Source organism: Pezoporus flaviventris, unplaced genomic scaffold (genome assembly GCF_033815535.1).
Source record: "Pezoporus flaviventris isolate CSIRO_AGI_PZ_B2104156 unplaced genomic scaffold, CSIRO_AGI_Pfla_v1 ptg000036l, whole genome shotgun sequence".
Taxonomy (NCBI): domain Eukaryota; kingdom Metazoa; phylum Chordata; class Aves; order Psittaciformes; family Psittacidae; genus Pezoporus; species Pezoporus flaviventris.
This window is the reverse complement of record NW_026892584.1, coordinates 38,829,528-38,855,605: the sequence shown is the minus strand read 5'-3', so window position 1 is coordinate 38,855,605 and position 26,078 is coordinate 38,829,528. Positions and strand designations below refer to the sequence as shown.

The 26,078-nt window shown below is 40.7% G+C and overlaps 1 protein-coding gene across 1 annotated transcript; it reads right to left on the bottom strand.

The window, feature by feature from the left end:
• Positions 1-1,987: 1,987 nt before the first annotated feature.
• YY1 (YY1 transcription factor) lies at positions 1,988-25,856 on the bottom strand. The gene is made up of 5 exons (XM_061464005.1): positions 24,746-25,856; positions 15,020-15,182; positions 6,223-6,283; positions 3,581-3,739; positions 1,988-3,077 (listed from the first exon to the last, which is right to left on the bottom strand). The coding sequence occupies exons 1-5, from the start codon at positions 25,440-25,442 to the stop codon at positions 2,895-2,897; spliced, it is 1,263 nt and encodes a 420-aa protein (XP_061319989.1). The 5' UTR covers positions 25,443-25,856; the 3' UTR covers positions 1,988-2,894.
• Positions 25,857-26,078: the final 222 nt, after the last annotated feature.

The window sequence follows — 26,078 nt, the reverse complement described above, 5'->3', positions numbered from 1 at the left end:
AGTAACAGGTATTTAAGTTCAGTTTGTCTTCTATTTAAAGCAGGACTTATTGCTACTGGCAGACCACAAACGTCACAGCCACTTAGTCTAGGCACTTCTACCTTTTAAAAACTGATCTGAGGCCAAGAGACACACAGGTACAAAATTTGTCTCCTTCCATTTCAGGAGCAAGAGAACGAGGTGAGGCAATATGAAATGTTAAGATCAAATGAGCAGAATAGGCATGACTAGTAAATACTTAAATGTTTTTGCCAGCTTTAAACCCACTGTCTGTACCTCCCCCACCCCTTACTCTCCTCCCTTTACCTGAATTTGCGTTGAAGTAGGTGATCACATAAAGCAGAAACTTGCTGACAGCAGGCCGGCAATGGTGGTTGCAAAGTCAACTCTGTTGCTAATCTCCATGCCTGCAATTTCTTCATTGCAAATCCGTAAGGAAGACGGGAATCAGCTAAGCATGAACTTTGATCAACAAGATGTGCCAATTACACTCTAAAAGCTTAAATAACTTACAGAAGATGCTCAATGCAAGTATTTATTCACACCCAAGAAGAAATTAAGCTAGTTACAGAGCAAAATCTTTCGTGTTACTAAGTGTTGCTACTTACACTCAGGAGTGTATTGAATGCTACTCATTTGAAGCCTAGATGAGAATTTTTAGATTTCTCTTTGTAATTAGATACAATATAACTACGGGCAACAGAAGTTTTGGTTCCAAGTTAATCCTCAAATAAATATTTAACAAATAATTTAGTCTCAAATGTATGCCCAGGGATGAAGCACTGACATGATCAAGGAACCTCTTTACCTTGCAATTCAATGAAACAGATACCATTATGACATAGGAAAGCAAACCTGAGCAAGCCTCACACCATCATATATACTGTTTAAGAAAAAAAAGTCATTTAGAACTAGACTGGACTAATTTTATTTCCTTCCAAGAAGGATGGACACTAATTTAACTGTATACAGAATTTAACTATAAAAGTCTCAGTATATTGTCCTATTTCAAGAACTGCTTTTATATAAAAATTACTGCCAAAGTTCCAAAGCATACTTTATAATTAAATCAATTAAATACCCATCTTTCCTTACCCCTAATAACCTCAGACTGGAGCTGCCCTGTTCAGATTAACCTATGTCCAGATGAAAATTCCCTTGGTCATAACTATTGTTTCATTATTACCTATGGCTTTTCCACTACCACCAAACTGGACTCAATTAGCAATGAAAATTTTTAGTAACCTTGTTAGGAATAGAATTCAAAGACTGACAACAATTTTTCCTATGTTAAGATATGCCGCATGCATCTAAAAAATAATACTTACGCATTTCTGTGCATATTATGTTTATTAATCTGCCACATTTTACTATAATATCTGCAAATTTCTTACTTTGAACACTCAAACAAATGAGCAGTAACCACTTTTAGTTAGACCATCAAAACTACATCAAGTTCTCCTAGAACTCCAAGATGCTGTTTTGAAATAAAAGATGTCCAACAAGATTCCAAGAATTTTCATCATTATACTCAGTCAAATAAGTCTGCCAGAAGACAAACGTGATTTTCTTTTTTTGGTGATATGACCACTCAAAACCCTACCATTCCCTGACTTTGCATTCCTATTGCATGTAAACCTGCAAGATCCCTTACCTTGACTAAACAAAGGTACCCACTAGTTATTTACTGTACTGTTTCACCTAGCTGTTGTCCAGGCACACTGAAAACTCATTGCTACATGGCCAAGCCTCCAAATCCACTGCTCCAGTTAACAGAAGTCTAGGTCACTCAAAAATTAGGATTACAGTCAGCAATTCTGTCTGGGTATACCACCTGACATAGAATTATGTAATTTAATCACAAATTATTGCAATTGAATGCAGAATAAAGGAAACCTGAGTTTATTAAGCTTCCAATTTCTGCGAGATCAAGAGGAACTAGGGCTGCTCTAGACAAAAAAAAAAGAAAATAGACTGTGCTTGCAGATCATTTTCTGCCATGTTCTTTCTTTAGGACCACTGTTTTATTGTTGCCCTTACCATTACATGGGATGTACATATTATCAGGTGTTAATAAAAGGTCAGTGCCTGTACAATACATTCTACAACTGAGCACCACTTTCTGTAACTGAACAGGCAAAGAAATTACACTGAACATCAGCATCTGGCAGTATTTCTCAAAAAAAGTGACTAAAATGGGTTTAAATTGATTAACACTATTAAATCACATCTAATATTTGATACTACATTATTTCATTACAGCTATACGATACAATTATACAAAATGTGTTAACATCAAAGAATACAACCAAAATTAAGATAGCAAACAAAACCTATATAACTTTTTCTTTACAGGAAAATACTTTTGAAGTATGCATGTAACTGCCCATTCTTTTAAAGAAAATCTACCGCAAGCAATGTTATCAACCTCCAGAAAATCACACATAGCATTACCACGCATATCCCCAAAAAGTGTACAATATGCACACTTGGAAAATACAAAATTAAAAAAATTGTAAGCAACAGGTGAGCTTCATATTTATAAGAATGTGAAAAGAAGTCCAATTTTAGCACTGTTGTATAAAGAATTGTCTTTTTTTGATGCAAGTTCATGAACTGACCCATCCGGTTGGGGCCACAATTTACAAAACACCGTGTTCTTTTGAAACAGGATTACAGAGCAAGGTAGAGCATCTTAGCAACGTCACCTTAAAGTTTTTTTGTGTGTTTTTTGCTTTTTATTTACTACTTATCAAAACACGTCCTTTAGGTTTGTAGGGTTCTTTTTTAAAATTCTTTCCTAGAAACAATATACAAAGGGGAGGCATATTTATTTCCAATTCATACTCCTGTAAGTAAGATGCTTTGAGTTCAAAAACTTTCTCCTCCAACTTTCACTGGTTGTTTTTGGCCTTAGCATGTGTTAAGATGTGAGATTTCAGGTTAGTTGATTGCGCAAACTTCTTATTGCAGCCGTCAAATGGGCAAACATAGGGCCTGTCGCCAGTATGAATTCGCACATGTGTGCGTAAATTGAAGTCCAGTGAAAAACGCTTTCCACATCCTTCAAATGTACACTGTTGAAAGGAAGACACACTCCATTAGCTAACAAAATATTACTTATTTCTACCAACAATATTATTCTTTAAATCACTAGACTGCCCACGCATGAAGCTAGATGCTAAATGTTATCATCAGTGAAGCTGTGAACATCACTTGTGAAATGTATTAAAAAAAATACATATGTATATCTCAGGTTGCTTTACCACGGTAGTATGTCTATTTTTCAAAGAAAGAAATAACTTTCAGATTGCAAGCAAATGCTTTCACTAAAAAAAAACACCTTTTCTGCATCTGAAACTGTATTTTGCTATGGCATACTAAAACCAGAAAAAATGTTTTATATATAAATTTCCTCTTTTCAGTGATAATCTGCAAAGATTTGCTCTCTTTACCAGCTTTACTTTTAGAATATAGAAACATAGTATCCCTAAAGTCATACAGAAGCTAAGTTAACAATTACAGTCTACACCTGTTCACCAAATAAACTGTGGTCCATAAGTCTGAGCGTTAACAATACCTGAAAGGGTTTCTCTCCAGTATGAACTAGCTGATGTCGCTTTAGTTTTGAACTCTCCACAAAGGCCTTGCCACATTCCGCACATACATGTACTCGAGGGCCATGAGTGTGCAGATGCTTCCTCATGGCAGAGTTGTCCCTGAACATCTTTGTGCAGCCCTTGAAAAGAACAGTGACACTCAATTAGTAGAACCTTCTTTATCAGCACTAGCTTATCTATCTGCTATAGCATACACATTTAAATTCCTTTTTCACCCTGAGTGTTGCCTTAGAAGTTGGCTCTCAGAAAAAAAAACCCTTACATTTATTAAAAAAACAATAAAAAATACCAAAGATAACTAATCATTTGAATCATCTGAAAAGCTTACCAAAACAAACACACACAATCCCAAACAAAGACCTCCAAAACCATTTCCCCAGTATTATGAGCCATGTGCAGTCAAGTGAGTAACAGGACAGTCTCATGGAAAAGATGCAGCTCTGACAGATGCAAATGAATAAACCAAACAAAAGCTCTTACAGTTTAAGGGAAGGAAAAAAAAAAAACAACCCCAAAACAAGACAGAATGATAGTTCATGGATACCTATGGTATATTCTTCAACGTGCTATTCTGAGTACTACAATTCAATGTGCATTATATTCTCTAATATACTACAGATTATTCTGTAGTACCAATTTGCATGTGCACCACTCCACCTCCCAACATTCTGTCCACTTCCTTTTCTGTCCTTCTCACTGCTGAAAAGAAATGGGGCACAAGGGTTTCAAGCAGGTAACAGCTTACAGAAACTACCTTATCCAAACTGGCAGCAGCAGACTGATCACTACCACCTTGAGATACAAAGAGATTGTCACTGCTTCTACAGTGTAAACCTATAAAGTGATACGGGGCAACTGAATAAGGTAGAACACCTAAGTTATTGCCAGCTTAACCTAAAAGCAAAAGATACATTAACTCAGGTACAGCATCGGAAGTCTTAATCTGGGGTCCATGCTGCATCAACATTTTGATTCCAGAGTACACTTTAGCCAGCAGCAACCTGGGGTTCTCTTTACCTAATCTTTGGATACCTTCTTATTCCCCCCACCTCTTACTTTTTAGTGACAATATACAGACATCTATCACATGGTTTATAAATGTCTTCCTCAAGGTTCAAAATCCCCCATAAAATTCTATAAACAACTAAATTTTATCTGTAGTCCACGTGATGCTGTTTAAACTTCCATAAAATAGTCTACCGGCATCACTGTCATAGGCATAAAATTCAACAGAACCTAAAAGGAACATTAAATCACTAGTTAAGCTCTGCAAGCTTCCTCTTTGGATTTTCTTTTTTTTTTTTTCCTAATAACCACATTTAGGTATACAATATTTCTTAAAAAAAAAAAAGGGAAATGACACTTTCATTAAGAGTTTGCTCTTCAGGCATTAGAATTTCTTTGGCTAATTTTAAGAAGCATTGTGCCACCATTCATTTCATGTAACAGAACTGCTGGCAAAGCAGCACCAAAATAAATACACCATCAAGTTTCCTGCATTTATTTCAAAGCCCCTCCTTGCCTCCAAGAGGAGCAGTTACATCTTCTACAGTATTTTTCTTTTTTTAAATTGAAGTAATAAATGCACAAAGCCTAGAAACACTAGAAAAGAGAAAATGGAAGGACAGAATATTCTTTTTTTTTTGTTAATCCCTGTTCAGATAAGTTGACGCTATGAAAAAGGAAATCAAAGAAATTAAGGCAGCATTCCTTAGTATTGTAAGGAGTAACTGTTCCTATACCTCCACATAATATACTACATAAATACATGGTATTTGTAGAACATAAAGAAGTTGAAATAAATGTAAGCACAAAGAGGAATCCACCAAATTCCTTGGACTACGGCTGTGAGAAACCAGTCTTCTATTCATGCTCTCTAATGTGTACTATTAGTTATCTGCCCTGACTATCTGGTTAGGCTCATCGCTTATCTGGACCAGAAGTCAGCAAAATTGTATTTGCCTTTTTTCATTACAGACTAAGTCAGCTAACAGAAGCTCTACAAAAGCTGGATAATGCAGTAAAGCAAGATGCTACCAGTCTAGGTGACTGGGAACATTTACTCAAGATAGAGGCTTCCCCACTACCAGTGGGTCAGAATCATTATCTCCAGGATGCCTCTCTCCCTCTTTCAAGATGATGCACCTTCCACCTCTGGAATATAATTCAAAGTCTTCCAATAATGCTGACTTTGGCATCTGCATCATAAATTGCTGATTCCTGATCTAGACTCCAAATCTGTCATAGTTTCCAAGCAGAGGATATATAGATCTTAGGAACGTACTTTGAACAGCTTTCAGAATATTCTTTCAAGTATGTATTCTTGGGTGGCAGGAAATCACAACAGTAAAACCAGCATGTTAGGGACTGTGCATCATGGTTACCAGAAGATTAGGGATGCACTAACCTTAAGACAAGGAATGGGAATAATATATTATTCAGTGAAAGGTTTTTAAAGCAGCCTCTAAAGAATTATAACTAAAATACAGTTAACAGAGTGTAGTCTATTAACAGTAATATATTTCAGTTATTCATTCAAGAGAAAACACCAATACAAAATTCTAAAAATTACTACCTAGTCAGTAGCTGAGCCTGCACTTACTTTGTGAGGACATGCTATCGTTCGTGGAGCATCATCTTCTTTAATTTTTCTTGGTTTCATTCTTAAAGATTAAAAACAAAAAAACAAAAACAACACCACATTAGTAGAAAAATTAGTAGACAGCTCTTTTCACATAATGGCCTAGATAATGCACACATTTATTTGATAGCATTACATGCATCAGTTACTCAGCTTAGTATTTTCAAAACCTTCATAATAAAATTAACAGTGTAATTTGGCATTCAGAAATTTCAGCTTTTCCAGAAGGACCTCAGAAATACAGAAGAAGACATTTAATACTACCTTCTTAGTCCTTTGAATATGTAGAAACAGAGTTGAGTTTTTTTCTGACTTAGACTAATTGTAAATAGGGTTGTTTTTTTCTGAAAACTCTATAGATTTCTTGTGCTAGTACCCACATAGCCTATTTATCTTCACTTTCTCTCACCAGGATATGAAGAACAGAGTAGCCTCAGTCATTTTTTCAGTATTTCACCACACAAGACTTCAGAAGAAAACAGTACAGAAGCAGGGAAGGCAGGCAAGTTGTGGATTCTACACAGACAATGTAGACATCCATCATAACCACAGAAAATGCAGTTATTTTTACTTTAAGTTACTGTACACATGGATTCCACTGCTGGCAACTGACAATCATCTATTTATTCTTGGTTGCTGATAGGGATCTTCACCACTACTTTATGGGTGTCATTAGTCTTCACCAACTACATAAGCAGACCAGCCAACTACTGCTTGAATGTATCATATGTTTGTTTCAAATATAATACTCAGAAAACAACGTTAGAACAGTCGTGCCATAGGCATCTGTCTCAATGTCCATACAGCTGACTTCTCTGACACTATTCCAGGGAAGTGCACTGCACTTTTACCTATTTTTATTTCTCAGAAGTGCTGTTTTCAAAAAAAAAAAACTGAAAAAGAAGTGGATTATATCCACCTTATAATAGAGGCAAGTAGGTGTAAATAAATGCACCTCATACAGCTGGAGATTCACTTCAGTAAGTAATGAGATTTTGTGCATTCCAACACCTTGCTGTAGAAGCTAGTCTGTTTATCTGAGTTCCTGAATCACTTCTCCTGGTACAACATAGTTATGTATGACAAGGTAACTACATATGGCTATTTGTAAGTTAAACAAAAAGTTTTCTGGTGTAGTCTCTACTTGAAATGAAACAGAAATAAGTGGCTTTTGTTCTTTTCTCTAAGTGGATGCTTAGGAAACTCCTGTTGGCTCAGCACCTCCAGATTACATTGAATATATACAGTGCTAACTAAAGAATACTGCAGCCTCCTGCAGGGTTAAAAATACAAATGTTACAAAAATAAAGAAACTGGAATCACATCCAACAATTCCTTTATCCTCAGATACTAACAGCTCCAAAAGACAGATACGAAATATTTGTGTTGAAAAAGCTCCTCTTGTGCCATTGCCACCAGCATAACTAAACATTTTGCCAATTTAAGGGCAGAAAAATCCTGAACTCTGGAAGCTGTATCTGTTCCTGTAAACCAGCCTCTTTATTAAATCTCCTTCATAACTTTTCAACTCAGATGGACTTATTGATTAGATCTACGTTATATAATCATAGAATCCAGTTGCAACAGAGCATGATTGTCCTGTGTTTAGTTTACCCGACCTCTCTAAGTATCAAATACCTAAATCGAAAAAAGTGATTGGGATTAACTGATTGGCTACATTCTCCAGTGAGATTCTAGACTGATAGTACTACAGGTACTGATGCTATAGAAAAACACACACAAAGGCTTTCTTTCAGTACCCCTACAGAAAGCTTCCAAGTACTACCCTTTTGCACGGGATTCTCCTTATTATGTCTTTATGCTTTTTACAAAAGGAAAAGGCACAGACATGAGTGCCTGTTATACCAAAATGGGCACATAGAAGAATGTCTTGACAAGATGGGACCTGAAAGAACTTAGTGCCTTGTTAGAGAACAAACACCCTTAGGGAGCAAAACTGGTGCCAAAACCACCTCCTTTACTTCTAACCCTATCAACTTGTTAAGTGTTGGCTGAGTCATTCCCTCAGCCCCCAAAAAGCAAAGATAAAAATTCCTAGGCCTAAAATCTGTGTTGTGACATCATCATAATGAATAAAACCACTATTGTTCTGAAGTCCTAAATGACCACCTGTAAAGGGAGAGAACAGACAGAAAAGGAATCACTAACAAAAGATGTGGTCAACAGCTTTAGTGGGCAGTGCCTGCATTTTTTACACTTGGCATAAGATCCCAATGATCATATTAAGTGTTACTGATAACTCTTGTGTGTCTTGCCCCTGTTATTAAGTCAGTCTTTGAGAAAGTGTTATCTGTAACAGGCTGTCAAAGTAGACTGAGAGGTAAAATACCCTGGCCAGTGTAGTCAGGAAGCTTCCAGTTCAGTGTAGTCAGGAAGCTTGAGGAATCAATCACAGCTGAACTGGAGGGCCAGACATGGGACAGATTGGAGTTTCAACATACACTTTTCAGTTCAGTGCCTGAGCAGGCACATAGAATTGTAAGTGTACATTCTGGAATAAGCTGACTTTTTAATTTTCAAGCTTTGTTTCTCAAATGAGGAGTATCAGCCCAGAAGTATACCTGGATAAAAACATTTAACCCTACTGACTACAAAATGACAACAAAGTTTAGTTAATAAAGGGGCAGATTTAAAATCTTTTCATTTCTCCCTCAAGTATGGGAAGTGGGAAACTTAAGCTTAAAAGGCAAAACAAGACTATGTATTCCATAGGCAACCAAGCTACTCAGTAAAACAGAAGCAGGCATTTCAACAGGAAGAGGTGGCAAACAATATCCTGGTTACATCTCAGTGCCACATGCAGGAAGAAGCTGCTGGACCCTTGGAGCAAAGGCACAAGGGCATGTACACCACAGGCACAGCTACAACAGATCATTTTGCCAAAAACATCATCCTGCTCACAAGGCTGTGGAATCCATATGGACAATCACCCAAAGCAGGATTTAAAGACTTACATATTCAAATGTATTAGAATAAAAGATTTTGGTCTTACTTTAAAATTAACTTTCTGCAAAAGGAGACCAGACTAGAACCTGGGCAGTTGATCTTAATTACACTGTTGCAGGTAGCTCTTGCTGGTGGTTAGACTTTTGGCTCCCACCCAGTAGAGCATCTCTACCAGCTCCGTCCAAGTTTTCTTAGCCTGAAACATTAATCAAAAACAGAACTCTAACACATACCACTATTTAAAACGACTACAGACACACACATTAATACCTGGGTGGAACTTCTGAAATGGCTGCCTTTGCAGAAAGTCAATTTACATGGCAAGACCAGAATTTTCATTTCTGCAATTAGTTTATATGGGCCATGCCTAGTAGCAGCAACTGCAGAATAGCTAACCTTTCGGATCAAGGCACTGGGACACTGCAATTAAAGGCCAGGTTGGTTAACTTGTATTGGGGAGATAGAGAGAGGGAATGGGGGGCAGCAGAGGGAGTAGGAAGGTGTGCAACCCAACAGCTTCACAGAATGAATTCCAAAAAAAGCACACCCTCTTATCCATGCATAACGATTTGAGTAAAAAAAAAAAAATATAATCACAGATATTACAACACTCAGCTCCTTAAAACAGAGAAAGCAACTCTGTCACTGTGCAATATCAGAAAGTAACAGTTACCTACCTCTTTTCATCTTCCCAGCTGAACTGAAAGAACTGTACCTTGACATAACCAATCCCTACCTCAAACTTCTGTCAATCTCCACAACCTATTGTTTTACAGATAGATCCAATTTTAAAAGTTACAACAATGTTAAGGCTAGGAAGAGAGGAAATCCCCAAGTCAAAAAAACAGTAGCAGTATAGAATTTCCTCCTTGTTCTACCATCTTCCTTTTTTATCTCTGGTAAAATTCTGTGTTCTCACATCCTTTCTTCTCCCTTTATACATAAATCTAACCTAAAGAGCATTACTCTCTCTCAGGCAACTCCTTTGACACATCCTAGGGGTCCCTGATGACAAACAGTGATATTCACCTGGGCCGATGACCATTCATAAGAATAGTTAAGAGGAGGAAATCATTCCCTATCAGCAGCATCACTGCTGCTTCTGATCTGTTCCCCCGCTCTGCCATTCCCCTTGTACCGCCCTGCTGAGGCGGAAATAAAATGATCATGGCCCTGTGCTGCTGCAAGAATTTATTTGTGCTGAAGAACTCCTGAAACTGGCTAGACTGGCATTTGCATAAATAGACAAAGGGGGAAGTGCTGCAAGGTGTTCTAGGAATCTACCTACAACCAAAGTACACACATCTAGTGTCTTACTATGCTACAGACAGGTAGAAAATGTCATAAAAAGTTCTCTTTCAGTCTAAGATTCTGGCAAAAATAATTACTGGCTTTGTTGTGAAGAATATCACATGTACACATAGCAAGAGATTTGCCCTCCCCTGAAAGAACACTTTGGCTAAAGCATCAATTTACTGCCCTTTAAGCATCTCTGTAATAAGAACAAAACCAATACAAAAGTGCACAACTTGTAAAGAGGCCCAAGCTGTAAATCTAGGAGACCAGAATGTTTTGCCACTTTTAAGAATGGCATCTTATTTCAAACACTCCTTTTGTTTTCTGTTTTGTTAAGCAGAGAGAAAGAAAAGGCAGTTCTCACAATGGCTCTCAGTCTGAAAAGGTACTAAGACGAGCAGAAGATAAAGCCAAGGACAGTGAAGTTTTTACCACTAGGATCCATTACTGTGCCAATTTTCCAGCTCTAGCATATTCCCCTCTTTTTTATTTATTTATTTTATTTTACTGATGCCTGTATTTTGCCATCTTTAGCCAGTTCAAGTCATGCATCTGTCTGGAGGGTGAGAGGGAGGAAGCGGACAGTCAGAAATAGCCTTTTTAGTGGCTCTGTTAAGAAGGAATTTGCCATATGCACCAACTAGATATATGTGTGCTACTCTCCCCAAGCTCTTATTACCAAGCAGTTACGACTTCCTTACAGCTGACTACGGAATTACTTGTAATCAGTTAAGACTTGGATAAACCATTTTACTTCACTTGAAGGGATTTCCAGTGTTCAAGTCTAAGGTATCAAATGGGAATGTGGTAATTTATTAGGTTTTATTTCTTTCTGAGCAGATCATTCACAACTAATGTTTCACATTCTGATATGACTACCTAAGAGAAATACACTTTTTTATTGCATTTTAAAGCATATGAAAGAAAATGCATGAGTCCTGCAACAGAACAAAATAATTTGTAAAGGGCAATAAATTGCCCAATGAGGTATAATTTATGGTCATTCAATGTGTTACTGAACACATCTTAATGTTCTGACAAAGCTTGTTTATTCAGTATTTTCAATAGTTTTAAAATGTATAAAGCCTTTTCCAGGAAAGGGTATAAGAGTTCCAGTTAAAGGACCTGGATTCCTCCTACATGACTCAATGACAAATGCACTAAAAGAAAGCAGTGAAAGCAAACGGTATCACAAGAGATAGTATAACTGCTCACTCTGCTAGTGCCACCCAGTTGCTGAGCAGCAGGAGTCCACTGCAGATGCTGAATTACTATAGTTTTTAAATCTTAATGATTTTATATTTTACATATATATATATATATATATATTTGTTTGCTTATTTTTAGGGCTGCAGAGCTACAGGACTTCAAGTATCAAGTCCACCCTGCCTTATTTTTCACTAACCAAAACCTTGCTTGAAATCTATTACCACTAGAATTCAAGCTTTACCCATTTAAATTTAACCTCAGAACTTTGTTCCTAATAATTGATGCCAATGTATCTTAATCAAAATAAGCTGTCTAGTTATAAACAGTGAATCTAGTTTTGTTTTGAGTAGCTAATTTCTACAAATACATAGTGAAATTCTTCCAAGAACCTTCATGGAAACAGGAAAGCAGACCAAAACAACTTGCTCTCAACTGCACAAAATACACTGAGTATACAGTTTTACCAGCCAGTTCATGCTTCCTTATACACAGGCTGTGCACAATTCTTTTTTCAAGTCACGAAAATACAAATCTATTATTCAAAAACACTACAGCACATGAAGCTACTTAAGTTTAAAAGTAAGTTTCAACTCACATGCTGCTCAAAGTTTTCTGAATACAGCTACTGAGAATTTCAAAACTGTGAACTGTAAAACAACCAGCAATGCTTGAAACTTTCAGAGAACTTTACACTAAATAAACATATTCTTTAAGCATAAAATATTCTAGGACCTCCAAACCCAATTTCTGTACACATAAACCAATTTTTTTTTTAGTTTGCCATGCAAACTTTTCAGTGATGCTGCACAGAGCAACCTAGATCAACAAGACAACTGATCAGTATAAAAAAAAAGGTTTATAGGCAACAGTGCTTGAACTAATGTTATTAGCTAAAAGGAGTCCCTTTAACATGCTTCACTGCAAGAGGACCAAAATCTTAACAAGCGATAATCAAATTCTAATATACCCATATTCTTCAGCCTTAGCTATACACAATCATTTAAGATTAACATAATCTAACAGTTTTCTTTTTCTTCTCTCTTTTACTCTGGCCTCAGAAAATTTGATTCTGAGCAAGGAATAAATAAGTAAGTAAATAAACAAACAAAAGAACAAAACCTAACCCAAAAACCAAAACCCAACTTTCTTAGAAGATTCTTGAAGTTTCTACATTATCTACAATTAAGATATCAGAACAATTCTTCACAGGTTTGAGCAATTTGGGGATATTGCTAAATGTGATATCCCCCCAGTTGCTTACTCTACCACCATATATTTGTCTTAGGACTGAAGGGGTTTACATTTTATCTGCTGTACAGAAATATATTAATAGAAAATTGACTGTACACATAGAACTCAATCTTTACATCATCTGCTAAAAATTCTAGCTCTAGAACTTCCTAGAACATTCTACCATGAATAAAAAGTGGTAATTTTAAATTACTGCCAGCTGCCACTATTTTCTCAACAAAAAACTAACTAAAACCCAGAGATGCAGTACATTTTACAACATCAAGAAATATGCAGCCAGATCTAACAGAAGCAATCTGATCATTTTGAGAAGCCCATATTCTGGCAACCTTTTCAAGTACTCAGAGCAATCTGGAAAAAAATATTCAGTATTTGCATGGAGAATACCCTATGAGAAAATATTTAAACTTCCTAACAAAAGACAGCTATTCAGTACTTAAACATTTAATAGAAGCGGAGGTTTCAGCATGTTTTAAAATAACAATACCATTCTAAACACAATGAGCAGAATCAGAATGCTGGGTACTGTTAGTGGTAGAGTATATATAATACTTTTATATAGAGAGTATATATAGAGTATACTTTCAATGATACTTATAGAGTATCACTAAAAAACTTATTGAGCTTTCAGCAGGTCTCAGAAGAAAACACAATCATTTTTATCACAACAGTAAAACAAGTAACAGTATCAACAGCAAGAACCACCAAGCACTTTAGACAGAACCCCATTTTCAGCTGTTTGTAATGTGTTTTGACACATTTCCAGATCAGATAACCTGAAGCAGGGAGAAAGTCCTGCAAAACTATCTTACTATGAGTCTTCAAAATGCATAGTTCAATGACTTTACTGAAAACAATTGTGAGACAAGGCTGTGTTGGTAATCCTCCAGCAGAAAGACACCTAAGAGTAACAGAGAAAGCTTGTATAAAGCAACAAGATTAAAAAGGTGAAACAACAGTAGATGCACACAGGAGACACCAAGATCCACCTAACCAAGTAGCTAGACCAGAACTTGCTTCAATAGGTCCTGCCATTTAGTAACTACCTGAAAAACCCAGTGGTAAAGAAAACAAAAAACCACTAAAACAAACAAAAAAACCACCACACATACTTCTTGCCCTATTAGCTAACCCAGGAAATAAAAGTAACAACATCCAACCATCCATCTGCTCTGTCAGAATTGTGCACCAGAGCCCTGAAAAACAGCCAGCTGGTAAATGAGTCTAGCTTCGTACATACTACTGGCTCTCAACATGGGGAAAAAACTGGTAACAGCAGCTGCAGAAAGCTAACAGTGGTGCTCAAATATTTAGAGACACCAGACTAACACTGCCCATGCACTGAGTGGAGGAGAATGCCTTTGGTAATTACAAGCATATGCACACAAAGTAGGAAACCAAATAAAGGCTGCAAAGACAACTCTAATATCACAGTTCCCAGGTGCCAGATCAGGCTTCCCTGGTGACCTCGCGGCTGCCCTCCGATGGACCCCAGTTGCCCTGAGCACTCAGTACCACAGCCAAAGGCTCTGAAGAGGGAGGGGGGAAGAGACACATGACTCAGTACTTCCTGTAGAACAGAGCTTCAACCACTCCACCTCTATTTGAAAAGGAAAGTAACCTTGTAACTCGGGTCAAGGTAGTGATATGTAAACGAGTGATAGTGTACTCTAGATTTCTTGTGCTGACCACCTGAACACAGCATTTCACATATCAGATCCTTTGATGCTGAAGAATTTAAGGATACTCACATGACAGCTACATTCTCTCATGTCAAAGATGCAGTCTATCAATGTATTTAGATCCCGTCTTACCCAAGAGAAACTAGAGACCAGAAGTCATTGAACAAGTGAATATAAAGCCCAGTTGCTTTAACACAATATCAGCTACTCTGCTCTGAATTCAGTTACTTGTTTTAAAAAATGATTAAATGGAACACTAAGCCATACTAAAACTACCATTTATTTTGGCTAACAGTTTCATCATTAAACCAGGAAAAAGAAGACCATTTTAAGGATACTTTCTTCCTACTTACCTAGCAAATTCAGCCAGTTGTTTGGGGTCGGAGAGGTCAATGCCAGGTATTCCACCAGGAGGAAGTTTCTTCCCTGTCATGTACTCTGAGTAATCTGGAGGAGAATTCTCTCCAATGATCTGCTCTTCCACCACTGTTTCATGGTCAATATCTTTTTTATCATCTGAAACACACAAAATACCAAATTCAATACATACTAAAGATCAAAACAGCATATAAGCTATTAGGCTATATCTCAACAGAAATTTCCCACTGCTGCACACTTAAAAGAATACACTGCACTTGCAGGCTTCCATGCCAATTGCAAAGAGCAAAAACACATCCATATAATTACAGAATGAAGAACACAGGAAGAACACGGTGAGAAAAAAAAGAGAAGCAAAAGTTGCATATCCAGCTAAACACAAATAAGTATAACAATCCTATGAATGTTGGCTGTGTTTAAAAGATAAGGCACTTTTCCTGAAACATATCCTAAATATTTAATTCCCTTAACCTCTTAAAGACTAGCATTCACCATACCCACTTTGGATCTCAACAGCAGTCAGTAACTAAGCAAGCTTATCAGAAGAGTGGCAGATACTTACCCTGTGATGTCAGGATTACCGATTTTTACTTCGGAGCCTTCAGACTCCACTGACCTCCAACAGAAGTATCACAGAGGGACAAGAAATTTAAAAATAACTGCCAATGGATTTCAGCACCTGCCCATAAAACTGAAGTTTTCCAACTCCTGCAGACAGGTCTGAAAGTAACCAAAAATCTAAACGGTACATCTCTCTCCCAAAGGGACTTCTTTCTTCTGTGGCAGAGGCCAGTCTAAGATCTTTTCCACTTTATTATATAAACCGTAGACAGATTATTCAGAGCTTTGATCTGCAAACCATTTAAGTGCTATTATATCTGCTCTAGAGCTCCTCCTATGGATTTGTGCTGAAGGACTGTAGTAAGATCACGTGGAAGACCTGCTGTTACCGGCTACTCACATCCAGACCTTAGAATATACCAAGATACAATGTTTTCCTCTTTCATCTTGCCATTTTGTATCAGAAACCAGAGATGCACAAAGACGACAGAGAATGGAAAGAATGGAAATATCCACCTATGCTCCTCACTGCAGTACTCATACCAGAAGGAAGACAGACATGGGATCTACCCTGGTTTACACCCTCAAATACACCTAGGACAATAAACATACGTATATACACATGGTTTTAACTACTCAGCTAAAAAATTAGTAAACTTGCCACTACACTACTTCTTACAACCTGTGTATGGGAAGCAGATTCTGCAAATCACTTTATACACAAGAGGCTTTAAAAAAATTACAGGAAGTTTTTTTTATGAGTAGTGTTTAAGGACTTGAAATACAAGGTAGTAGGACAGAATAATACTCCCCCAATTAAAAAATAAATAAATAAATACCAAAACTTAAGGCAGAAAACAAATGAAGCAACATTTTTCTTTCCTTTTTCTTCCACAGGAAGTAACATTATTCATTACTCAGCAACTTACTGTAGGAAGGAAAAGTCAAGACATATGCAAATAAAAGCTATATACTAAGGACAAATTTCTATTCAATTTGGAATGCCTGCCTTTTATGTTTGCCACCGAGCTATTTCTAGAAATGCTACTGCCAGTTTGGGGTTTAATCTGATCTACCAGATCAAATAGCAGTTCAAGTATATGTTCCATGGTGAAAGAAGAAAACAGACTGCAACACTGACACAAGACAGAAATGTTCCTAATAAAATACTGTCTGCAGCATTAAACTGAAAACAAACTACAAAACTGACTATTTGGACATTTTTTAAATTTTAATCTAGCTTTCTACTCACCACACTACCTGACACTCTTTACCAGAGCTTTAAAGAAAGCAACTGAATTTACCTTAAGCAAAGATTATATGGTAAATTTAAGAGCATCTGCAGGAGTTACAAATTCAAGTCAATAAATCTCCAATTTGGCAACAATGTTTTGTTCCAAACAGAAGCCTTAGAAAAGATACTTGGCAGTGCCTCTGCGGGCAGAAAAGACATTATGAAACTCAGAAGAGCACAAAACTTCTGGAAAGCTAAAAGTGACACCTTTGCCATGCACCAGACTAGAATGAGATCATCTGCCTTCAATGCAGCCATTTCAACAGGTCCACAGAACTTCCAGTTTGACTGTTTGATGACATTTGTAACAGAAACAAGTTTTCATTTCCTCCCTCAGATCAGATACACTGAGTCAACAGGGAAATTTTGTATACATTCCTTAAGATCTTTCCTTCCATGGTGTAAAGACTCACTATTCCACAATGTTTTCTTCCTATGTGAGGGCAAAACTGAAACAAAGGCAGCCTTTAGTGCCTTTACTTGCAAAAAGCCCACCCACAGAAATCAATTTCACAGCTATTCAATTCCATGGGCTACTGAACTAAAACATGAAAAATTATGAATACATTAATACAGTAGAAAATAAGAAAGTATCACTTCATATATTGATAATTATGTAAGAACAAGAAACAAGCAAATTTTCCTATATCAAAAACCTTTATCTCTATGGCAGCACATAACAGCAGTTTTAAAAATTAATTTAAACCAAAACAACATACCAGTAACCTTAAAGTGTTATGCCAGGGTAACATCCTTCAAGATAGAAGGGCCTGACTCACACCAAAAGTCAAATACTTTTTCTAAAGTTGCAGCAGACTTCAGTAGCTGGTTAGTATCCAGACCATCCTACGACACTATGAACTCATTGTAAAAACAAAAAAAACCCGAACCCACACACACACTTCTTTGGAAAACTTTTGGAAGAATTCTATCAATGTCCTCTATGCACAAATTTATCGCAAGTTCATCTGTGATCCCCTACCAACCTGCAATAGGCAGCTCAAAGTTTGGAGAGTAAAGTCCAAGCAACTTTCACTCAGGCTGACAAGTTAACCAATATTCTCATCGCAAACAGAGCAAGCTGATTGCTTGATGTTTTCTGCCTTCAAACAAGCCCTGATGCTCAATACAACCAAATTACTTTCCTTTTTTCCTCTCGTGAAACAGAGGATCAAACATACTGCAAAGCAAAACACAGAGACACAACCCTGAAATTCTAGTGACACCTCTGGGAAGTACAAAACAAGGCACAGCTCCTCTCTGCAGTTTATGACCATGCCAAATTAATCTGGATGCCACCCATGCAAGCTAAATACAGACAGAGCCATGGAGGCAGTCAGTAAACGGGTATTAACTGTTACATACTATCTGACCTGCTTTGTCTTGCTCCTTAAAAATAATTGAGAGTATAGCAGACTCAAATATAAGGCATGCTGCTTAAATGTGTATTTAGCATTCTGAGAGTTCTAATGCAGCCTACTGTGAGGGACCTGGGAGTACATTTTTAGTCCAGTCTTTTGAAAGATACGGAAGATTTGAATGCATGTCAGTCAGTTAATCACTTTGCCTTCACAAAAAACATGCAGTACCAGTCACTGCAATAACTATGTCCAATATTCACCTATCTTACAAAGCTGTGAAATACTAATTTCTTAGAGACACCACAGATAACCCCAACACCTTTTCATGCCCAACCACATTAGGTATTTAGTCTAAATTGGGTTGGTCTATGTACCTTTTTACGACATGTTCAAACAAATCTTCATGATCGTCCTTCCATCCCCACCTCTCTCATGCCCTGTATACACAACTTGAACTGGAATCACTTCAGCACTTCAAAGCAAGTATGCAAGATAAGCAAACATGTATGTTTGGTTGGGTTTGGTTTTTTTTCCCCTAAGATCAGTGAAAGTTTAGCATTTTAGCCAGCCATATCTTTTGACTAATACTTAGAACAGATTCCTAGTGGTGAAATAACCAGAAGTTTTAAGAGTATCAAGCCCAAGTACCAACTGAAGTAGGAAGAAGCCAGACTACTGGATAAAAATAACTTGTAGATGGTAACTGCAGATTCCATGCAACAGATCAATGACAAAAGATGGCAGACACTGTCTCCAAAGACTTTATTACCTTTTGCTCTTATTACCATGCTTTCTGAATCTCTTGCAATCCTTCTGCTGCACAGAAAACCCATCCACTTCAGAACCATTATTTCACACATTTCTAGAATAGTAGCTAGCTCCAGATGACATCTCTGGAACTCCCCAACTTTGTAAGATGACCCCTTTAACTCTCAAGAAGCCCTGTCAGTTATTCTTGATTTCAGGCATGGTACTTCACTTTCAGATCTCCAATTCTCCAAGCCACCCTCCTCCTCCTCTATTACAGAGCAGGGAGAACACACTGTTATTCAATCAATCTTTCTCTATGGAAAATAAGGAGGGCAAAAAGGAATTCAGAAGGCGTACTTGGTAGCAAAGCAATGAAACCTAATCCTACAGCTTTCTCTGCAAGGTACCAAGTTAAGAGACATTCTGCTTACGCACTAAAGGATGAAAGACATTTCAGCTTAAATTTTCATTTCACGATCACATGGTTAAGCACATTTGTTTTTAGGAACAGTTGAAATGCAATTACATGATAAAAGATGTATTCAGCAACAGCGCAATAACAAGGCACTGTGGTAACAGCTTCGTTTCTGCTACCACACTGCAGTCTCCTCAGGCAAATTAGTTCATTGGTCACGTTTGGAAACAAAAGACCATAATTAGCTTGTTAAATAAGACAGTTATTTAGCAGAAACTTCTGAATGTCAAAATTCCATTTTGCATAATATGTCAATTTTTATCCTAATCAGCTGTTAGGCTACTTTCTCTCTGATGTGCCTTGCACATACAGATGGAGAACAGGTTCTTCTTTCCCCATGTCACCCATCTCTTATTTCACATCACCGAGACATGAACTGACAAAAACACTGCATACATCAATAGTCATCATCTGACTTCAACACTTGTGAGACACTGTGCTGAAGTACTATGACCTTCTGAATCATCAACATAAAAGTGACATGGACCTCTCACGGAAGGATCCAACAGCAACTTAGAGGACTCTAGTCTGAAGGCGAGAGGCAACTTAACAGATATTTTAAGTAATGAACCACATCTATATGGTTCATGACCCACATCCATAGACCACTTTCAAATCTGAAAATATATGTAAAACAGCTGCAGGAAAATATCTACCACACTCTAAGGTTCACTGGCAAAAACGTCAGCGCAGACTCAATGCTTATGGATACCAAAAGCCTGTATTACTGTCTTAGTCAGAAATAATTATCATCTTAGCATTTTAAAGGAACCAGACAATCACTTTCTGCCTGCATTATGAAAAAATTTCATACAAGAAGTTGACTGCCTATCTGCCATCACAAAGACTTTTGGCTATCCTTGATACAGGCCCACAACAGAACTGACTTGTCTATTATTTATACTATGTAAAACGACTAGTCAGACAGTAGATGATTATCTTTCACACCCCTGCAACCTGATAAAAGAAAAAAAAAAAAAAAAAAATCGAAGGCTTTAATTTAAGACATTAAAAAGTTTTTTAGATGCTCTGAAGAGCCTTCTAGAAACCCAACATGAACTGCCTGAGTTTTCAAATATGGGTCCGCAGCAATGGCTTCCTGAATTATCAAAAATCATTTCAAACCATACACTTTGTCTTTGCCATCTAGGAAAAACTTTGTCTTTCCCATCTAGGAATAGGATACTTGAGCAGTTTAACATCTGTGGGCAATGTTTAGTTTGGTTGTGCTATTTCAGCCCTGACCTTGCAGATTATTTATGCTAACAATAATAGTTTAAGCTAACACCTATTTTAGGTTTGAAAGCTTGACAGAGTCAAGAGCCATTACCTAGAAGTAGATGTACACTAATACATTTCCCCCCCTGCAAAAATAAGCCCCAACTGCTTGAAATTCCAGTATTTGGTAGAGGCAGCATTTCAGCACCACCCTTCCAAGCCATCCCGCATCCAAGAATCAGTTTTGCAAGCACAATCTAACAAAGTTGCTAAGGAACCTTCCCCTCTCTCATCACTATTGTGTACCCAACCTGGTGACAGTCACTGAAGACAATGATTAAGTTGAATCTAGCAAAGACACAAATATATTCCACTTAATAAAAACAATTTTCCTGGTACAAATTGGTCTCTGTACCTGGAGAGCCCCATTAACTGTATACAATTTTCTAAATCTATTACAGGATACCCAAATGAAAGTAATGAGACAGTACAGTCGAAACACACTACAGGAGCATGATTAAAGTATCCATCATATACACCTCTTGAACCCTTTCAGAAAATAGAATGCCTTTGTTCAGTTCCTATTTTCACATGTGAAAACAGACAAATAATTCCATTCTGAAGATCTAGAAAGCTAATCTGAACTAGAACAAAGCATTCCTGTTTCAAGCTAAACACGTTAAAGTAATCGCAGGTCACAAGTTTGATATCACCATAGATACCAAGGTGATAAGAGAAGTTACGGCAAGTCTAAACCACTGCTAACAACACTACTGCAACTTCTAAGTATCCAAGTAACAAGACAAGGACTGAGTAGTCCCCTTTAATCACACTGCTGTATATTTCACAAATTATTTCTACACATTTCAAGAGGTGCTACCAAACATGTTATACTCATTTAGGGAAAGAGATTTATGACTGGCTAAATTTGGTACCACTCGTGTACAAGCTAATATAGCTGCACTAGAAAACAGTAACAAGAAATTAATTCATATTGTCTTCCCACACGGTAGTGAGCCAAGTGTCCTTGTTCCAAATTCAAATACCCATGCACAGCAATATAGGGCTCATTGTTTTATCTTGATGCAAGGCCATCTTTTGAAAAACTTTTTGCTAAGCATTTAAACCAGTCAATTACATCAGTGTACAAGCAAGTCTTCAAGCAAGTCTTTAATTATGTCAAAATATAGAGGCAAAACCACTATCTTTGTTCAAAATGAAGTATGTCCAGTTCTGCAGGGGAACTTTAATGCAACTACCCTTCCGCAAGTCAGTGGCTTGTTCTAGGTCATCGTGTCCTCTCCTCCCCCCCCCCCCCCCCCCCCCCAGTTTTGCTTCTTTTGGAATTTTTCTGGCAACCATTCCGCCTCTTAAATTTCAGAGAACAGACAACAAAGCCTCAGCATTTGACCACTTCAGACCACTTCTAGCCCATTCAATAAGTTGCATGAGGAAGCACACATACATGCAGAAAGGGGAGGTCAAACTTCAGTACTTTTCTTTCACCGATGTATTTTGTGGGTTTGCACACCCCCACCCCTTTTTTTTTTCCTGGGAGGGTACTTTTGGGGCATTAGAAGTCAAGTCAGAATAGGTATTCTGTATCATGGATATTGACATGAACGTAGCAATGCAATTCAACCCCCAGTAAATTACAAGTGGGTATTGCTCCCCACTGAGCTTGCACAGTTAGGCTCATAAAGAACAAAACCACTGAAATCAATAGGGCTGCCCTGCTGTAAAAGTTGTGTATGTGGGGAGAGAATCAAGTGTATTGATTACACACATGCTTCACTTCACTCAAGTAATAATTAGCACGCAGGAGCTCTAAGGAAGCATCCTATCAGGCACTCTGAATTTCAGAGTGCAAATGTATGCTAGAATTTGTCAATTCATCTCAGCGAGGTCCTGTATCCTGCCAGCTCATGAGTCATACATCCACTTGCATGCTGCTATCTTAGGCAGCTTCCACAAACCAGAAGACTGTATTAGTTTCTGTATCTTTTCGCCTTTCTTGGATGGTCAATTCTAAGAAAAAAACCCAAGTGGATTTATTCAGGTTTCATACAAAAATACACAGGAGTATACAGAACACCATTCTACTCTCAAATAGTATTTTGGAAACTCTTAAATAAAAGTTCTTTTCTGTTCACCAAGAATCGATAGGACTCATTGGGATGTCAACTGACTATACACCAGAACTGTTATACACACTGTCATACTTGCTAAGTAATTGCTTATATTTAAAGAGAGTAAAATAAGAATCACCATACTATCCATCTTTTCAGACAAGTCAATTCAGCCATCCAATAGTCTTCGACACTGCCCTTTGTAAGAACTACTGGTAATTCACAAACACCACAGAGAGCAAACATTTTAGACTACACTAGAATCTTACAGAGTATCCCTATCTTACTAGACTCGATCAGTTTCAAAGGAGAACAAAATTTACAATATGCAAGACAGATTACCAATCGACTATTCAGAGACTACACACCCATTTATATGTTGCATAAACTGATACTATTTGACCGCTTTTTTGTGCGTTTACACAACTCAGCACAGAACTCTGACTACAGAGCCTAGCTGCCAGCAGTACATTTTCTGAAATCCAGAAAACCGCCACCAAAACAAAACCACCAAATCCCCAATCTAAACAAAAACCCCAATGTAACACTTCTACTGACTAGAAGGGTTCCCCCCCCAAACCATTAAAGGAAAGGATCAGAAAATTGTGGCAGGGCAGGCATACGCTAGTTTTATTCCAAGCCCCGCAAATGCTAAATACCTTCACAGAATTTTATTCACTCCAAGACACACTCCCACGAAAAACCCAACTCCTCAAAACCATACGCAACCTCAAAAAACGCAGACACCCTGAGCCTACCTAAAAAGCCTATTTAAAGTGCTAGACCTAGCCGAGGGAAAGCTGAACAGCCTCCGAGAACCAGCCAGAAATTGGTCCATTCCTCCCGGCAGCTCCCTGGCCTGAGCTCTGCCTCCAGAGAGCGGAGCCCCCCCTCCCCGGGCTGTCAGACCCCGGCTCATGACAAGGAGCTCTCTGGAGGGCCGGTGGTTTGTGGCCGCCCCCCTCCGCGGCCTGCGAGCGGCGCGGGCAGCCCCCGCGGGAGCGAAGAGGCGCTTCCCCCTCGCCAGCACCGCTGGCCTCAAGCGGGGAGGCCCCACCCACACCCCGCCTGGCTACCGCAGCGGCCCGCCGGGACGGGCGGCCCAAGGCCCACCCCACCGTGCGGACGGTAAAACGGTATTTCGGGGAGATGGCCATCCCTGGGCCGGGGAGCGCCGGCGGGGCGGGCGGCGCTGCAGCGGGCGGCTGGCTTTTCCCCCGCACATAACGGTCATGGCCCGGAGCACAAGCCGTACCCGGGGCCCCCGACCGCGTTCGGCATTAAAACGTAGCCCAATGGGGCCGCGGGAGGGCAGCGCCAGCGCCGAGCGGAGGGAGGGAGAGGTGCGGTGAGCGGGAGGGGAGGCGGGCCGGCAGCGGCGGGTCGGGAGACGGGAGAGAATGAGGACAGAGGGCGCCGAGAGGCGCCGGGGGCGGCGGCCGGGGAAGGAAATGGCGAAGGGCAGGCGTGGAGCGAACGGCCGGTCGCCGCGGGGAGCGGCGGCGGCAGGGCGGGGACGGGGGGAGAAGCGAGGAGGCTGGATTCGCCCCGCACCCTGCGCCCGCCCGCACACCCCGCCTCCCCCTGCTGCAGAAACTACGCCATTGCGGCCTAGTGCTGGAGTCAGCGCCGCGCTGCCTCCCTCCCTCTCGCAACCCTCTCAGCCGCCATCTTGGCGGCCGCCGCCATCTTTCCTTCCCCCCGCCGGAGCCGGGCAGGAGTAGCGGCGGCAGCAGCGCAGACCCCGCCATCTTTTCGGGGAGCCGCCATACTTGCCCTGGCGATGAACATGGCGGCGCCCATCACACACATCAAAACATGGCCTCCCTTCAAAACAAAACTGTCCGAGGCGAACCGGGCAGCCGTCGGCGGGGCCCGGGACCCGGGGAGGGTGGGGTCCGGCGCGCACTTACCCGAGGCCCACATGGTGACCGAGAACTCCCCCTCCAGGGTCTTGATCTGCACCTGCTTCTGCTCCCATTTCCTGCCGCCGCCGCCCTCGGCCCCGCCGCCGCCTCCCCCGCTCAGGTAACTCTTCTTGCTGCTTTTCTTGCCGCTGCCGCCCTTCTTAACTCGGCCTCCTCCGCCGGCCGAGGAGGAGCCGCCGCCTCCGCTCTTGCTGCCGGCAGCGGCCACGGTGACCAAGGTCTGCTCGATGTACTCGTCCTCCCCGGCGGGGGCCGGCACGGGGATGAGGATCTGATCCTCGAAGCCGTCGTCGGCCCGCAGTCCGTCCGAGTCATCTCCCCCAACCACCTCCTCGCGGGTCTGCACCAGGATCACCTCCTGGTGGTGGTGGTGCAGATGAAGCTGTCCCCCGCCGCCACCGGCCGCACCGCCGCCCGCCCCGCTAGGGTCCCCGTCCGAGACTAGCGGCTGCAGCGCGATCATGGGCTGGTGGTGGTGGTAGTGATGGGGTGGGTGGTGCGGGCCACACTCCTCGCAGCACTCGTCCTCGTCCTCCTCTTCCTCGTCCTCCTCGCCGCCCACCACGGTGGTCTCGATGGTCTCCACCGGGATGGTTTCCACCTCGATCTCGTGCAGCTCCACGATCTCGGCCGGCATCTCCGAGCCATCCGTGGCGATGTACAGGGTGTCTCCCGAGGCCATGGCGGGGCGAGGAGGGGGAGAGAGCTCCGCGGGCAGCGAGGGGACTCCGGTCCGCTCCCCTTAGCGGATGGTGGGGCTCGGGCTCCTCTCTCTTCTTCTTCTTCTCCTCCTCCCCCTTCCACACAAACACCAGCTCCTCGCAGCCAGCGAGAGGGAGGCAGCCAGCCGCCAAATCCCGGCTACGTTCCCTCGCGAGACTTCCGTTGCTGCCGCCGAGACGGACCCCAGCCCCGGGAGGCCGCTGCCGCCGGGACCCGGCCCCCCCGCAGCCCAGCGGCCAATCGCACCGCCTGGCGCGCCCACGGCTCACCCAGGACAGCCAAGTAGCCTACGAGGGCGCGCCGGGCCGCAGCCGCCCGCCCCCATTTACTGCCACCGGCCTATGAAAGAGAGCTGGGAATACGGAGCGCACCTCCCGGCGCCGCGAAGCCAATCGGCCGGCGGCGGTGTCACCCTCCTGTCCCCCCTTTGCTGCCCCGCCTCTCCCTTTCGCCCCTCCCCGCGCGGAAGCACCGCCCTGCCCCTGTGCGGGGTGACCGTTGCGTCTTCCCCTCCGACAGGGGCGCGCTTTGCTCCCCGAGGTGGCGCACCTCCACAGCGGCCGTTAACGGATGGGGAGCGGCCCCGGCATCGGGG

What these genes read in the sequence shown, in the direction of transcription:
- YY1 (XM_061464005.1), bottom strand. Translation starts at nt 25,442, where the DNA reads ATGGCCTCGGGAGACACCCTGTACATCGCCACGGATGGCTCGGAGATG. An exon ending in CAACTGGCTGAATTTGCTAG is followed by an intron (nt 6,284 to 15,019) that starts GTAAGTAGGAAG and finishes TTAATCTTTAAG; the next exon opens with AATGAAACCAAGAAAAATTA. An exon ending in CTGGAGAGAAACCCTTTCAG is followed by an intron (nt 3,078 to 3,580) that starts GTATTGTTAACG and finishes TCCTTTCAACAG; the next exon opens with TGTACATTTGAAGGATGTGG.